At 35.0% G+C, this 18,624-nt stretch overlaps 1 protein-coding gene across 2 annotated transcripts; it reads right to left on the bottom strand.

Annotated features, from left to right (window-relative positions):
• Positions 1–1,238: 1,238 nt before the first annotated feature.
• LOC123535281 (uncharacterized) lies at positions 1,239–18,566 on the bottom strand. 2 transcript variants are annotated; one of them, XM_053519720.1, is made up of 8 exons: positions 18,486–18,566; positions 17,117–17,314; positions 11,680–11,740; positions 10,337–10,397; positions 10,044–10,121; positions 8,411–8,494; positions 6,716–6,832; positions 1,239–4,208 (listed from the first exon to the last, which is right to left on the bottom strand). In XM_053519720.1, the coding sequence occupies exons 2-8, from the start codon at positions 17,247–17,249 to the stop codon at positions 1,803–1,805; spliced, it is 2,940 nt and encodes a 979-aa protein (XP_053375695.1). In that variant the 5' UTR covers positions 17,250–17,314; positions 18,486–18,566; the 3' UTR covers positions 1,239–1,802. The 2 variants fall into 2 exon arrangements, with proteins under 2 accessions (XP_053375695.1, XP_053375696.1); XM_053519721.1 differs by lacking the exon at positions 18,486–18,566 and adding an exon at positions 18,135–18,438.
• Positions 18,567–18,624: the final 58 nt, after the last annotated feature.

The raw sequence follows: 18,624 nt of genomic DNA, 5'->3' as shown, positions 1-18,624 counted from the left end.
CCCATAAATTCTGCACATCGTCTTGATGGGGTGATCATTTGACCCAAGTTTCATGAAAATCCTAAAAGGGGTTTAGGAGATACAGAGCTCAAACCTTTGATCTTGAGTTGTGACCTTGACCTTGAGTTGACATGACTGACTCATCAGTTCTTGATGAGGTGATCATTTGGTCCAAGTTTAATATTAATCCTTCAAGGGGTTTAGGAGATACAGAATGGACACAAAATGGAAGACTCAAACCTTTGACTCAAAGTTGTGACCTTGACCTTGAGCCGGCATGGTTGACTCCTCAATTCTGCACATCGTCTCGATGAGGTCATTATTTGACCCAAGTTTGATGAAAATCCTTCAAGGGGATCAGGAGATACAAAGCGGACACAAAATGGAAGGCTCAAACATTTGACCTTGAGTTGTGACCTTGACCTTTAGCCGACATGGCTGACTCATGAGTTCTGCACATCGTCTTGATGAGGTGATCATTTAGTCCAAGTTTCATAATTTTTCTTCAAGAGGTTTAAGAGATACAGAGCGGACACGAAATGGTAGGCTCAAACCTTTGACCTTGAGTTGTGACCTTCATCTTGAGCCGACATGGCTGACTCATGGGTTCTGCACGTCGTCTTGAGGTGATCATTTGATTCAAGTTTCATGATTATCCGTCAAGGGGTTTAAGAGGTACAGAGCGGACACGAAATGGAAGGCCCAAACCTTGAGTTGTGAACTTGACCTTGAACCGACATGGCTGACACATGGGTTCAGCACATCGTCTTGATGAGGTGATCATTTGACCCAAGTTTCATGAAAATCCTTCAAGGGGTTTAGGAGATACAGAGCGGACACAAAATGTTACGGAAGGACGGAAGATGGAAGGACGGACGGACAGAAGGACGGACGGACGGAAACCATTCCTATAACCCCCCACCACTTGTGGTGGGGGACTAATAACTTGTAGCAAAAACAGAAGTAACACCTAATAAAGAACCCGTACAACTTGCAGTAAATATACATATATATCAAAGATGGCAATTAAATAACTAAAACTCCTCAAGTTGTGTTTTAAGTTTTCCCGGTATAAAGACAATTGAAACTTCTATCATGCTTCCAACGGATGTATATATAACACTCTCTTTCAGATGCTCATATCGTTTGTAGTCAAAAATTAAATAATGGACATCTTATGTTTGACTGTCAGTAAATATCATATAGCGGACTACAGGAATACTAACTATAAATAAATTTAACAGCAATCGTATTTTTGTAAATATAATAATCTTTATTTCAATGTTTTCCCAATATACAAAATGAATGTATGACACACTATTTCCAAAAGAGGTTGATTTGCATCAACCAACGTATCGCATGTAGGACTGATGAACAGACGGACCGCATTCCTTCAAGGTCTTCGACACCCTAAGCATAAAATAGAAAGAAACAACCATTTTCCAACATCAGGAAGTAAAGGTAATCCTTTCTTAAGTACAAGTTTTCAATACTTTGTCACATTTATAGTGTAATTTCAGTTTATACAGTTACAATGTATCTCATTTTTCACAATGAACGCTCGCGTCTGTAATCTAAATTCAGTTTATGAGGGCTATGGTACGGACTTAACTCAGTCTGTTTATTGGATGTTTTAATTTTTCCAACCGAATTGAAACGTAAGAACATCTTAACTACAATTATTTTTGATAGCTTTTAGTTTGTTTTGCTCAGTGCTAACGTAAGGTATTCTTAATGCAATTTATCTAAGACATTTCTCAATATGCCCTAATCATTCTAATCAAAGTTCTTGTGAGGATATCTTAATGTAATCTGTCTAGGATGTTTCTCAATTTGTCCCAGTCAACGCTCACTTGCGGACATCTTTGCGCTGTCTCAACTAGAGCTCTCAGCGTTGCCTTATCTTCATCTTCCCGACACCAGGTTTGAAGCATTGTGTATATTCTCATGACTGCACTATGTGGATGGTCTTCGACAATGTGTTCTATCTGAACATGTGTTAGCCCTAGTTCAAGACCAAGTAGTTGCCAGTTGTTACCGATGCACTGTGATATGTTGCCTAGCAATATGTCAGTCAACTGGTTGTCTGGAATAACTACTATTTTCCTGTTGTCTTGAAACCACTCTTCCTTCGCCTTGTCAACGTTGACATCATGGGTCATTAAGTCTGGACATGGAACAAATTTTCTATTCTCCATTTCCTTCATTGCATTTAGATTTTCACTACCGTTTAAGCCATGACTCTGATGATTACATCTAAACCAAATAGTGTATGGTTTTGTGTGGATGTCCTCGGCACTCCGCAATTTCTGAAATTCATCTGTAATTACAGCTTCAGAAAATCGCCGGAAATTGTCTGCTTGTTCACCGTTTATACCTGTTGAAGGACAAAGACTTACTACTGTCATCTCGATCATGTTATTTTTCATCTCAGCTATTCCAGCATGATCAATGTTCAACCGAACTACACAGGTGTCTTTGTAAATTAACGTTTTCTTGCCAGCTTTTGCTATAGGCCACTTACCTATTGCTGCTGATACCAAGCGATGGTAAATTGTAGGAGCAATTGACGAACAGTCGAACGATATCACATAACGAACGTTTGTCTGTTGCTTTCCACTGAGAAATTTGTGAAATTCTGTTCTCGATGATTGATCTGCCAAGAGACTGGGGACAACAAACCACCCTAGTCCTGTTGACTTGTGTGTGTTTTCATCAAAAGCTGCAGCTTCTGATATAATGTGATGTTTCACAAGAAATGACAATAGAATTTCTTTGTTTTCTCTGTACATTTTGAATTTGTCTTCAGGTTTTCCCCACTGCCGGTCAATCAGTTGTCTTTCAAGTCTTCCCTCCGTGAGTAGCATTCTCCAAAGTGGGCGGAGTTCTGGTTCATTTGTGCAGAAACGTTCACTTGTGAGTATACATTTAAATGCATCTATGAGATATTGTGGATCGAGCACAACATATTCTGATATCGGCTCTTCATCAAAATAAACAAATGTCCCTTTTGCATGATGGTAACGAAGGAATAATTTGACTTCTTCCTTATCACTCAAAGGAAATTCATTCTCAAAATCGATTGCCAAGACAAACTTTATTGAGATAAGCTTTAGGTGTTTCCTTTCCAGTAATGACTTCTCCAGCTGAATCCATTTCAGTGGTATTTCAAAAGTTTCTGACTGTTCATCTCCAATTCTTATGATTGTTTCACGCAATGATTTCACAGAAGTATCTTTTGCATTAGTATTATCAACAGCAAAATCGTCAAAATGAATATGGTTTGACAAACTTGTTCCATCAAACATTTCTCTGATCTCTTCAAAGTACTTGCTGATATATATTTCTTTTTCGCGTTTCGTACCTTTCAGCTTGTCTTTGTGAGTACCTACAAGGATAACCTTTGGTAATAAGCCATCTTCGGATCCAACAAACGAATGAATGGAATTCATCCAGAAATTGATGAAATATTTCATATCTCTACTTTCCGACTCTGTTGGAAACTGGTCCTCAGTGACAATTTGGTTCAAGCCAACTGACAAGTCAAACACCAAAACATAAATTGCCCTTTTGCTGTGAAAGATTGTATGAGTTGCATAGAAAATGTACTGTCCACCAAAATCCCAAATATCAAACACAGTCTCTTTTTCTTTTTGTAAGGATGGCTGACTAGTCTTCAGAGCTTTTGCAAACACATCCTTTTCTTCTATTGATAACAATGAAGATTTTTTCTGATTACCTTCTTTTGTTTCACTTTTGCTTAATGAATTATTTATTATATCTTTAGTATCTGTACTTTGGGCTAAATCTTCACTAGTCGTTTGCATAGGTTCTTTTGAGATTTCTGCGCCTGTTATAGTTTGTTGCAACAAACACTTAACTTGCGCTTCTTCTTCTATAAGCCCACCGCTTACAGCAACCGAAACTAAACGCTGGACATATTCCGAGGTATCAATGTCGTCTGCTTTGGTGTAATGCAATGTCCCATCGTTAGTTTCCTTGCATCTATACTGTTCGACAACTATTCCATTTGTACTTGTAATGTCTCTGATTTCTTGCCCCAACAACCTTCTCATTAATGTCGTTTTACCTTGTCTGAAGTTACCGACTATGTTTACCCGAATAGACTTATCCTTTTCTTTACCGGCTTGCAAAGCTTTCTCATAGATAGCTAGCGCATAAGGGTCGTGTAATATTTCTTCTGGGACCTGGATATAGATTTAACAACATGATTTAATCGTTACTTGTTTTCTGATAATATGTGATCAATGTTTAAAACAATACGATGACTTAAGATATTTGCCTTTTTGACAAACACCAGTACATTACGGTATCAAATGGTTAAAGAATAACTTTGGGACGCATTCAAAGTCTTATTATCAGACAGATTTTAATTTTCCAGGTTAAAAAATGAGACCATTATTTAAACTTCATAGTTTAAACGTAACCGAAATAATCAAATGCTCTTGAGTTTTTGTTTATGTTGTGTTAAATTCACACCAAATATATATGTAAAATAGCGGCTCTTGATGATTTTTATGGCTCAGAAAGACGTAAGGTGCCCTCCGGGCAGTATTTCATCACAAGAAGCACCTGGGCAGACCACCAACCTTCCGTAAGCCAGCTGTAAGGCTTCTTCACATAAAGAATTCTACATCCCAAACGCGGTTTGGAACCCACTGGTGATGGGTTTAAGATTCGAAGTCAGAGTACTTAACCACTTGGTCACAGAGGCCCCTTTAATGCTCTTGATGAGTATTCAATTAATGATTTCCAAAATGAATCAGCAGACCTATGGAAAGTCAAATTTGTCAAAATGAATATTCATATGCAAAAATGCATTTTTCTTTAGTCATGAAATACCATGTATAATTAAAGTTGTTTCAAAACTCTGTACTGACACCTTTATATGACCTTCATTTAAAAAGATATTGTTAAATTTTTACTTTATGCTTTTAAATGTGTAACTGGAATGCAAAAGTTTTTATTTTATAATCTTATAACAGCATATTTAACTAGAATGTGTCTGTAGGACACAGGGTGTGCCCCCCACTGGTACATTTGTCACAAATAAAGGGCAATAATTCAAATGTTTGCAGTCTAAATGGGGTATAGCCTAAAAAAAATTATGAAAAGGATTCATTATTCTATACCATATACTTTTTGAGCTATGAGCATCACAAACAAAAAATCCATTTTGGCTATTTCAAGGGCCATAACTCTGTAATAAACACTAAAATTCTCAGGAAGAATGCCAAGTGTGTAAGGTCACATTATGATAAAGACTCAAGCAAGGTTTCATAAATTTACATTAAATACTTTCTGAGTGAGGCACATAATTAGGTGAAAATGTGCATTTTTTTACTATTTCAGGGGACATAACTCTGGAAATAAGGGCGGACCCAGATGAAAAATAGAAGGTGCGCAAGTTCATATCATGATTAAGACTCATGCAAGGTTTCATCAATTTATATCAAATACTTTTTGAGCTAGGCATGTCACAAGGTGAAAATGTGCATTTTTTTTGTATTTCAGGGGCCATAACTCTAAAAATAGGGCGCAGACCCAGATTAAAAATAGGAGATGCACAAGTTCATATCATGATCAAGACTCATGCAAGGTTTCATTAATCTATATCAAATACTTTTTGAGCTAGGCGTGTCACAAGGTAAAAATGTGCATTTTTGACTATTTCAGGGGCCATAACTCTAAAAAAAGGGGGTTGAGCCAGACGAAAAATAGAAGGTGCGTAAGTTCATATCATGATAAAGACTCATGCAAGGTTTCGTTAATCTATATCAAATACTTTTTGAACTAGGCATGTCACAAGGTGAAAATGTGCATTTTTGACTATTTCAGGGGCCATAACTCTAGAAATAGGGGGCGGACCCAGATGAAAAATAGAAGGTGCGCAAGTTCATATCATGATTAATACTCATGCAAGGTTTCATGAATCTATATCAAATATTTTTGAGCTAGGCGTGTCACAAGGTGAAAATGTGCATTTTTGACTATTTCAGGGGCCATAACTCTAAAATTAGGGGGCGGAGCCAGACGAAAAATAGAAGGTGTGCAAGTTCATATCATGATAAAGACTCATGCAAGGTTTCATCAATTTATATCAAATACTTTTTGAGCTAAGCGCGTCACGAACTTCGGACGGACGCACGGACGGACTGACGGATGAACGCACGGACAAGAGCAAATCTATATGCCCCCACCACTCATGGGGGTGTGGGGGTGGGGGGGGGCACAAAAAAAAATGTCCACCCGGTTAGCTATGGACCATGTGGTCGTGTGTAAGGTCCCGGGGCGAAGCATATTTTGTTCGTTCTCCAGCTCAGCTAATGTGGAGAACCTCGTTGTTATTTCCGGGGAATAGGCAAGTGCTTGTACAGAATCAAATCAGGTGTTGCGTGTATCTTTTGTCCTGCAGGGGTGTAAAAGGCATGACCTTTTTTACAAAACTGTTTGAATACCACCACAATACTTTTCAACATATTAAATAATTTGACTTCATGTGGTTTTGCGTGACGTTCTAGGGGAAAATGGGGTGAAACTGGCTATGACGTTAAACAAAAAAACATTGTTAAAACATATTGTCAGCGTTGCAAAAGTTAGAGTCAAATCGTTTGTTGTTTTTATTCGTTCGCAGAATATATTTGCTGTTAATAAACATTTGAGAAATATGATTAAACTTTATAGAAACTATTACCTTTTTTCCAAGCATCCTTGCTGCTGCAGTTCTTAGTAAAGTATCTATTGCTTCCTGGACACTGGCATTAGTTTTAGCACTCACTTCAAAAAATTTGGCACCATATTTCGAAGCAAGCTGGAATCAATAAATAACTAAAATAATTGTGCATATAATGAAACAAAAAACGTTTAAAACTAAGAATCGTTACAAAAAAAAACATGCGTATTTCCTTATTTTCGTTACCGAGTTGAGTACGACTGTGTCGTTTTCGCATTAATGATATTCATCGCAGAGTTCTTTTAGATAATATCTCTTAAATATAATATGAGCCGTGCCATGAGAAAACCAACATAGTGGGTTGGCGACCAGCATGGATCCAGACCAGCTGCGCATCCGCGCAGTCTGGTCAGGATCCATGCTGTTCGCTAACAGCTTCTCCAATTCCAATAGGCTTTAAAAGCGAACAGCATGGATCCTAACCAGACTGCGCAGATGCGCAGGCTGGTCTGGATCCATGCTGGTCGCAAACCCACTATGTTTGTTTTCTCATGATGCGGCTCAAATTTATGAAGAGCTTTCAGAGCCACTGTTTCCCGAATATTTATAGACAAAGGAAATATGCTGGTATATACTAGATGAAAAAATGACCAAAACTAAACTGGAAAGCGAAGACAAGATAAACAGGTTATTATTGTAGTAAATGAGTGTATTCACCATAGAAATATTACATGATAAAGTGTTATCTTATTTCCAGTTATTATGAAAACAATCAGTACAAAAGGGGGAAAAGCGGTATGCATTCCAAACAAGTGCCTTATGCTATTTGTGATTACGCTACGACACATTCAGATACGTTTTGTATTTGTTTTCGATTTCAGAAAATAGGTTTTAATCAGTCCATCTTGCTTGTGCAAATGAAAGGGAGGTAATTAAAATATTAAAAATGTTTTTTTTTCTGTCTTTTAAAATTTTGGTTCTCCGCTGAAACAGTAATACAGCCTCCACAATGTGCCTAAAATGTTTAGTCAACTTATGTTTATAAATTTAGCAATTTTGTTTGAGAACAAAACTATTTGGGAAACAATATTAGATGTCTGTCCATAGGACATTGGTGTCCCCGTTTTCTGACACTGTACACGGTTTCATGACTGTAAGTGAATATTTTTCAAAGGATCCGAACTCAAGATTTTGTCTATAATCAAATTGAACATTATCTATAGTATGAACATCAGAACATGGTTTTGTTTCTTAACTGTCCTAAAAGTGGGAAACGAAGAAAAATGACACGCCCCAGTTGGGAATCGAACCCGGGCCACCTTGTCAATAAAATATTTCCAACTGTCTTTACCAATACACCATGGAATTCATGAATTCATACGTAATGGCCATTAAAAAACCGTATAACTACCTTCGGTATCCCGTTGTTAATGCTTTACATTTTTGAATGGCAAAAATAGTAAAAACAGCTCATTTTTATGTGTTTCCATAACATATAATCTGTCTGTAACTAAGTTTCAAAGCCTTCTTAAGAAATATATCAATAGATTAATGATCCATAGTTATATGTATAAATCTTTTTTTTATTGTCATACAATCTTGAGCTCATTGCCTTTAAGTGCCTTTGATATAGTGTACAAATCCTTGACTTCTAAACATAATGCTGTATTCTCATTTATATTAGTACAAATAAGTGTTAGATTTTTTAATACGCACCTTGTAACCTCTAAGGGTACTCACTTCTCTTTTTTCTCCCAAATCACTTTTATTTCCAACAATTATCATATCGCCGTCAAATATCTATAATCAAAATTCATAATTGTAAGTCATAACTGATACTAGAGCAAGTTACAGATCGTTTATAAACTAGAAGGTTATAACAGTTATGTATATTGAACAAAAAGTATAGATACTGTAACAAAGTTAAACTACTGATGCTATAAATGTATTATACCAGAACTGATACAGTTGAAATACGATATAGAGAAATTAGAGTACTAGGCGGCATTAGTGAATTTTTAGTACTGTTTGAATTTGATAACGTAGTAATATGTCTATTAAGTATGTTACAACAGGTCAAAAACGTGTGTATACATGTTTATACAATTTTGGCTTCCTGACTACCACAGTATCCAAACATTTGCTTGTCTGTTAACTTTATATTCCCAGTTATATTACATTTTTATGTGAAGAACAGTTGTTGTTGTTGTTGCTGCTGTTGTATCTATACGTTTGTGACGTTTTAATTGTATTTTTATTTCTCAATAATTTGGTTTTAAGTGCTGATTATTTGTACAAAAATGAAATTGCAAATAACAACAACACCTTTATCTGATTTAAGCAACCAACCGAAATACGATATGAAAAACAACCCGCTTTATCATGGTTACGATGGCAGCCTTTTTGTTATTTTATCAATGGAAAATGCCCGAAGATCACCGAGCGGAAATCATAAGAGATATTGTGTATACTTCACTCAATGAATAACATAAAGCAATAGAACGTGAATAAACACCACTATAAAGTTCCTCATTTTTTTTCAAGGAAAACAAAATTGAAATTTGACAACTATTTTGAATTTTCGCTGAATGAAAATTCCCCAAAGATGACAGATGTCAGCCAGTGGATTCTCATTAAACTGAATTCTTGCAAAATTGCCTTGTATATACCCTATTACAGGGCCCAGTTCAAGTTCTACTGGACTAATATGTCCATCTACTTTTATCTGGGATTATAAACAATATGGCAAAAGTCTCTGATATGAAATAAAGCTAGATGTGTGTTCATAGGACACAGGTGCCCCCAATTTCTGTCATTGTATATGGTTTCATGACTCTGTGTGAAATATGTTGAAATATATGCAACACAAACGTTTAAGTACTATACGTGTAATCTTGATTAAGTCAAAGACCATAATCTTGGTCTAGCTGAGTGAAATCCAAAAGAGAAAATCAGGTGCAAAACTTCACATGATATATAACAATCCTCAAATATTTCCTGACCGTACATATTTATATTTTGAGATACATGGGACAGTAACTGTTTTGCCCTTAATGCATATTCTACGCATATCTGGACCAAGTAAAGGGTCATAACATTGGTCTTGGAGAGTGAAATCCATAAAAAGAACTTCGGTGCACAATTGCACATGCTGATTAATAATCCTAAATGATGCAAAACTTAAAATGCCGAATAACATTCGATTGAAGTTTAATGACACTGGGTCATATACTTTTTGGGATGTGCAGGACACAAAGTCGGACGGACAGGGGCAACTCTAGGTACCGCCTCCACAAATATAAAAATTGGGAGGTACAAAACAAACTTTATAAAATACCCGATACCATACCTTTCTGTAGTGCTCTATCCACCGCACAGTTTCTTCGAAATTGCTTTCATCTGTTACGTCATACACAAATACAACTCCCTAAAAGAACCGTAAAATACTTTTAGCGAATTTTGATACATTGTTCGTAACATAAAATAATGATGGTTATCTTTTCTAAATACAATATGGGTGACCGCTAAATTTTGAAAAAAAAAATAGCAGGAAGGATGATTTGTTTTTAACTTAAAACTTGAAATAGCTATTTGGCTATTTGACCAAAGCCATTAAAAGGTAAAAGGCTGAATAAAACTTACGTTTGCACGCCGAAAAAGCATATTGTCCATCGTTCCAAAACGTTCTTGACCAGCAGTGTCCCTGAAAATACACAAAACAATAAAAATTCAACAATATATTTTAACTACATAATTGGTCAAAAACATACGCTATAAAACGTAAACATTGAGACATCATAATTCTGTTGTTTATGGACAAAGGCAATATCAATGAAGAGAGTAATACAAGGTCACTTAGTGCTTAAGGGGCAATTACTCATACTCGAAAAATGTTCCGATACATTTAATTATCTTTACCAGATGTTCAACTTTATAAAGTTTGCTGTAGGTGGTGCCAAATGTTTCAGTGTATAATGTCAAGCAATATGGGAAGCCATAGCTACCTTAAATAATTTCAAACTATAATCAGTATTTGCAGAAAAGTTTCAATTTGAAAAAGTCCACTCAAAATCTGTTACAAGACGCGATCAAGTTACAACTGAACACTATATAATTTAAATCTCTGAGAGGTTTGTTTATTTTTTTTTAATTTGACATTTTACTGTTTTATTTCATTACAATATTTCATACAGGTAGATACACCTACTTTGTTTCAAAAACTTTTAAGTTATAGGTGCGAAAATAGGCGACAAATTACAGAACATAGTGCTTTGGCTTTTGTGGTTAGGGGTATCAAGAAAGCTGTAAATGAGTTCGGATATTATATGAGCCGTGCCATGGGAAAACCAACATAGTGGGTTTGCGACCAGCATGGATCCAGACCAGCCTGCGCATCCGCGCAGTCTGGCCAGGATCCATGCTGTTCGCTAACAGTTTCTCCAATTCCAATAGGCTTTAAAAGAGAACAGCATGGATCCTGACCAGACTGCGCGGATGCGCAGGCTGGTCTGGATCCATGCTGGTCGCAAATCCACTATGTTGGTTTTCTCATGGCACGGCTCATTATCATTCAGCTGATTATCAAGTCTTCATCATAAAGCGAAAATACAATAGAAATAGTTATTTTAAAGAAACAATAGTCAGAAACGACATCTAAAGCCAGTTATCCTGCTTCTTACATATTCTTGCACATTGACATCAACGGTTATGGGAATGCCATTCCAATTGGGACAATTGTACATTAATCACTTTTTGTCACTGCACCTTAATGGTACATGTACCTTAATGCTAAAATCATTGTTTAGATGTATTGTATCAAAAGCCTGTAATCGTTTCTTTGTTTGCCTGTTGTATGTTATATTGTTACGCATGAAACGCCACTGCACGAGTTTGATCACACAAGCGGTCTGATGATGCAATGTCTTCAGCATGGTTTTTATAGGCAAACGAAGTACCATCGGCACAGATCGATAGAAATGAATTACCAAAATTGAACTGAAAATTCCTCTCCATCAAACACAAATGTACCAATGTAAAAGTCACTTCCTGAAAAAAAAGAAAGAAATTAAGGTCAGTAAGATGCAATCTAACCTTTCACAGTAATGACTTTGCACATACCGATGACATTTTGGGAAACTGGGAAAAGTGATTCTGATGATATAAATAAAAGTATAAACAAACATTCAATTCTAAAAGTCAATTTGTAATTATTAAATTGTAGGCCTAATCTATTGTAATTGTTATACTGATTATATCTTGAAGTACTCGATAACCACACGAGTATTTTTATTTGTATAAATAATGTATAGAGAGGTATTTTTCTGATAGTATTTTTGTGTAATACCCGAATTGCAATAAATATAAGTTAAAGACACATCGTATTAAAATTGCCATTGTACAAGTTTTAAAGGAGACGTTTATATGTATTAAATTTACCATTGTATAAAACCTATATAAATGCAATAAAGGAATTACGTAATAAAGTTGACATGATTGTAAATCTATCTTTGCGGTACGTAAAGGGGTAAAGTATATACTAATACCCTTGTAAATCAATCAAGATTATGGGCTATATTCATGGACAATACTCCAACACCACTCATTAAGTACACTCAAATAAATTACCTAACAGTCATAAATGTATTCATAAAGGTGAGTGACAGCTGAGTCAACTCCAAAGAGTAAGTAACTGTTGAGGGAGGTCCTGGGGACCCTTGAGTGTTTTTCAATGTCTCATAATGTAAGTTTAGATGAAAAAAAATACAATTTTTAATTAATCTGAAGGTAAGATAACAGTGTCATGTTAAAGCGGAAGTTCATATTTGTGCAAGGTATTTTGGAAAACTATATTAAGTTCTTTTTTAATATATATTGTTGAGGGCGACGAAAACGCAAAAAGACCCAACAAATTAAAAGCTGTTTAATTAATAAAAACGGTTAAAATAGATATAGGAAATCAAATTTACATCTACGAAAGCTAGCCTAACAGGGCTCATCAGTCACTCCCAGAAACACGTCGTAGTAACAAATATTTAAATTTCACAAGCCTAGATATCGGTTAATTCATACTGAATAATATAAACAATTCGTCAAATTAAATGTCATGAAGAACCTATCATTATTAAATCTCATTGTTCAAATGACAACGGAAACATTTATCTTATTAAAAGATATGAGCCGCGCCATGAGAAAACCAACATAGTGCGTTTGCAGTCTGGTCAGGATCCATGCTGTTCGCTTTCAAAGCCTATTGCAATTAGGGAAACTATTAGCGGACAGTATGGATCATGAACAGACTGCGCCGATACGCACATTGGTCTGGATCCATGCTGGTCGCAAACGCACTATGTTGGTTTTCTCATGGTGCGGCTCAATTATGTTTTAGTAATTGAAAATTAAAAAAAAAATACGAGGGCTGGCATTCAGGAAACACCAACAATTAATGGCAGAGTTAAAAATTCAGTTGTTTAAATAGATTTCAATTTCAGCGAAAATTAAACTCTATATTTCTAAGTATAAATTAAATTCTACTAAATTATGCAGATGAGTAGACTAGCTGATGGACGGACGGAAGGACGTATTATAAAACAAATAGACGAACGGACGGACGGAAAAACATACAGACAAGCAATAAGATGACAGCTTCCAACTACAAAAATAATGATCAGCATTTTTGCATATCTTTGATGTTATTGTCATATAAACCGTTATAATCCTCTAAATCTATTATGTACAATGAAACCATTACTCGAGCTGTCCTTCCAAAGTTAAGATTGAGTGGAATTTATGTATATGACTTACGAACTCAACTCACACTCCCACAAGGTCTACACGAGGTCCACTTGAGTGATACTTACCCAAGTTTGAGTCAAGTGTGAGTTTGAGTAACGATTATTGGCCGGTTGCAGGACAGATCGTTCGATATATCGCGGATCAACGCTGAGCGGCGGGTTGAGTTATCTACCGGAGTCAAATGGGTTGCGCATGAAAATTTCAAGTCTTGCTCAGTTGAGTAATGGATGATCGGCGAATCATGTTTATTTAAGCATTCACATGTATAAATAGAGAACGATAACGAAAACATTATCGGAAAAGGCGATTATGTCTTTATTGGTTTAAGGGTTTACTTCAAGGTAAAATATCAGGGTTTTCATTATAATCAATACGATTCAAAAGTAGTACAACTATTTTGTCACGGATAATGGGTTCTCTACCCGATTCCCCTTTTCTCAATAGTAACATTTAACATGTAACATTTAACATGTTATTGTTACAAATACCATGCGAGAGTAGTATTGTGCTATTTTTTTAACCTGTCAAATGTGCATACATTACACGCTCTGTGCATTCGATATTATAATATTCGGCCCAACTTCGGTGCTATCCGTATGTTTTACGGAAATAAATTTTGGTTAAGTGTCCAAATTTCATTATTAGTATTGTAAGTGAAACGTGTACTCGTCGTTCGTATCTGTGGGCTTAGTGGTTACAGCATATGACTCAAATGTTGGAAATCGCTGGTTCGAGCCCATTAAGTAGAACATTTTTATTTTTCGTTTTTAATTGTTTATATGATTTATATGACTCCGATGATAGCAGTACCGACACCGCGAGCGAAACTGAATGATGAATTTAGCTAGTTGTAATTTATATGTATGAAATTTGTAATGTAGTGAAATGAACTGTGAAATAAAATAATATAAATATATATTAAAGAAATGAGAAATTAAAAAAAAAAAACGAGATATAAATTAAAAAAAAAAAAAAAATTGTGAAAAATACAATGAAGGGAACATTGCATAAAAATGTACATATACAAAGTGTCTCTTGAAATTTGTGGAAAAAACAACAACACAGACTCTGAACTGTTTCGATCTTAAGACCTCCAGATTTCAAGCTATTGACGATGACCACTGAGCTATCGTGACTTGCGTACATGCGTATGCACGCTTTAAATATAAACCATTTTAATTGCTGGTTACTTTCCGTATACTATACGGAATGTACCGAAAATCAACCGAAGATTAAGATATTCTGTGTTCCGCCCATGTAATCAATATGCATTTGACAGTTCAATAAAATACTACAATATAGTGGGTGTATGTGTATACACGATACAACATTACAAAATTAATAGTAATAATAATACTAACTTTATTTTCTGAAGGTTACATACTTAGTGTACAAATACAAATATTATACAACTTATTTCCAGCATGGCCTTCAATTAAATTCCATAAACAGTGTACATTCACACATCTATACACAATCATACAGTCAATTTATAACTATACATTAATACAAATATACATATATCAGAATTACTTAAATTTTCCTCGACAAACAGGTCTCAAATTAAAGAAGTCTTAAATAAACATGATACACACAGATTATAACAATAACTATGTTTTAAAAGAATTACCATGCGTCGAAAAGATTAATTCACGGCAATTAAGATATGCAAAAAAGGAAAGTATGTCCCATAAAATAATATACATCTTCCAGATTCGGATAATAAGATAATACATTTATAATTATTATTGTTAATCGAATTATTCAACATCCACGCTCATTTGAAAACAAACGAACCGCACCATGAGAAAACCAACATAGTGGTTTTGCAACGAGTATGGATCCAGACCAGCCTGCGCATCCACGCAGTCTTGTCAAGATCCATGCTGTTCGCTAACGGTTTCTCTAATTGCAATAGGCTTTGAAAGCGAACAGCATGGTTCCAGAACAGACTGCGCGGATGCTTGTCGCAAAGCCACTCTGTTGGTTTTCTCATAACACGGCATAAATAACATTAATTCAACAACAATTAACTAAAGATGCTTAGGCAAAAGGGCGTTTTATTTTCTCCTCATAAGAAAGAAATTTTTAGTGAGCTTGTAGAGAACAATAAGATCATAGAAAGCAAATGTAACAATGCGAAAATATTGTTTCAGATGGAGGGGGATTTGACGGAGATGCCCCATGTGGTTCTGAGACGATCTGTGTATGAAAAGAATTGGAACCACTGCCTTACCCTTGCATGATCGTAAGAGGCGTCTAATAGGGTCTTAACATTTGGTTTTGCAGTAACTCTGTGAGTCCAGCAGGTATGTAAATTTTGATTCGATACCTCATGTTTTTATTTCGATGTAAATGAGACGTAATACCGAAATCTGTAGTCCTGTTTGGCGCCATATAACCTATACTGTGTTGGTGCGCCGTAAAACCCAAATAAATAAACAATTAAATAAATCTTTGACGGAGACAGTAACATCATAATATATATATATAATTGAATATATATATAAGTGAACACAGTTTTCAGCAATTGTTTATTTTTATTTCTTTACAGATGGCATTCATTTTCGAAGGGGGACAACTTTTTCAGAATATTTTCAGTACGGGACAGTACGGCAGAACATGTAATGGTTAAGTAAAATATTGGTAACGATGTTATTCGTTTATAAAATATTTCTGTGTTTTTGGTGATATACTCCTAAACCTTAACTCTAGCTTATAGTTGTCTTGCAACCGGCCATATGAATATAGCCCTATGAAAACATCCATTTCAGACAACAAATCCCGTGCTTTCCTTGTTTCTAGTGTAATATGAGGAATTAATTGTATGCAACTTGTGTATTTCTTGCTTGAGAACATGGACCCCACTTAAGATAATCTTAATACAAGTCTATATGAAATGGCGCACCCTTAAGTTAATATAAATATACAAAAAAATTACAGGAAATTTCCAAGTTATTTCAAAGAAATATATGTAACTTTTATTACTGTAATATTTAAAAATGAATTTAAGGTGAATTTAGAAAAATAATATAAAAAGATAGGTGACCATGTTGTCAATATAAAATAATAAGTCGAAGCATTATATATATATGCTGACTGAAACTAATCTCAGCTGACAAGTTAAGATAATTCAGTGTTTAAATCGCTTATTATGTGAGGAGCATAACTGCATAAATAACTTGGAACTTGAGAAATATTTATGTCATTACATTTAATAAATGTGAAATAAAAGGTTATGCATATATTAACATATGCGTATCTCTGCTAAAAGCTATTTGTTTCAGTCAGGTTTTGAAAACGTTTCAGAATATAAAGGCAAACTGGTTCAAAAAGTAATAAGAAAAGACATAAATTAGGATACCCATGCATATTCCATAGGGATTTAATGTTTGTACACATTTGTTTATCAATATTTCGTAATTTACTAGCAGGAAACATCTCTTTGAACAAATGATGAAAATTGCAGGGAATAAATTTGACAGCATTTATTAGCAGTGACAAGTGTTGTGCCAAAACATATACCACGCCATTTCTTATGTTTAGAGGATATAAGAATTCAAAGAAGAAATTAAGTGCCAAAAGTTACCACTGTATAAGGGAGAAGAATGCATAGAAGAAAATACGTACCGATAGTTGCCCTTGGACAGCTTACAAACTCTTTTTTTACAAATCTGTTGCACAGCACAGTTTTTCCAGAAGCGCCTGGTCCCATGACAACAATTTTGATGATCTGTTTTTTCCTTGCAGATAGGGCGTTCATCCTGAGATAATATTCACAAGATCACTGACTGACCATAGACAAAAGACACGAGACCGCTGTTTGACCTGGTTGAAAGGAGACAATATACACCAAAAGAAAGTGGTGACACGGAAATTCCTATATACACTGGCGAGATATGAAAACGCAACAAACATATGCCTGAATATAATTTTACTACAAAAAGCACCACCTTGAGATGTTCAACAGGTCGGAGACTTCCCATGAATTGAGAGACAGTCTCTCAATCTAAACAATGTCTCCCGTTTGAAAGACAAAACGTCTTTCGATCGAAAAACTGTTTTTAGCTTAAGTGTTGAAAAAAAAGCATAAAATCATTATTAAAACAATCATTTCATTACAGTCGCATTGTTTATTCATTGAAACAACTTGTTATTTCAAGTAAACTTTACAAGAAACATATTGTCATAGAAGTTTGCTTAAGCATTATAATGCTTAAACAAAATTCCCAAATAATTTTGATTTTGAAGAACTGATGAAAGAAAGATAATTTTCTATATTTGAAATAAATTTGCCATTCTAAAAAGAGAGTTTTAATTACTCTTTCATTGATTTTCGTTGCTTAAGCTAATTTGAGTCTTTCGATCGAAAGGCATTTTGACTTTAGAACGAGAGACAATGTTTAGATCGAGAAAATGTCTCTCAATGCAGGGGAAGTCTCTGACCTGTTTAACACATACACATCTCGATACTCTATACCCTTTGTGTTCAAATCTAGTCATCATAACAGACCGTAAAATTAACACAATGGGTATTATAGAGTATCGAGGTGTTTATGTATCGAACATTTCGAGGTGATGCTTATTGTAGTAAAAATATATTCAGACATTATGTGTGTTGCGTTTTCGTATCTCGTCAGTGTAGTACCTTCAATATCCTTCCATATATTCACTTTAAAATCTTGCCTTTTCGGGAAAACGGAGAAAGATTTCTCGCATAACGTTTTGTTGTTTTTAAATTACCATGAACGTCTATATGATGATCTTTTTCTGAGCAAGTGAAACACATACTGAAGTCTGTATCATCATATATTTTCGCTTTTAATTATATGGTATCTATTTCATAAGTAGATGAATTTATGTACAATCCAATACAAGTATGTAACATACGATAAACATTATTGATTAAGATTATTTCAACCTCCTCCTCTAAAATGTACAAATAATATCTGTGTAAATTTAGGCAAAGTTCTATAAATATATCCAATATGTGACATACGATATAAAATTGAGTTTATTTCCATCACCTCGTCTTAAATTCGACATACAGTATATCTATTTTTACACCTGTGTTGATACTACAGTACACACAGCTATATTTGAATTGTTACTAAATATAGATTTGATAACGATCTGAT

The sequence above is a fragment of the Mercenaria mercenaria genome, chromosome 12 (assembly GCF_021730395.1).
Source record: "Mercenaria mercenaria strain notata chromosome 12, MADL_Memer_1, whole genome shotgun sequence".
Taxonomy (NCBI): domain Eukaryota; kingdom Metazoa; phylum Mollusca; class Bivalvia; order Venerida; family Veneridae; genus Mercenaria; species Mercenaria mercenaria.
The sequence above is the reverse complement of the archived record's forward strand: the minus strand, read 5'-3'. Positions and strand labels throughout refer to the sequence as shown.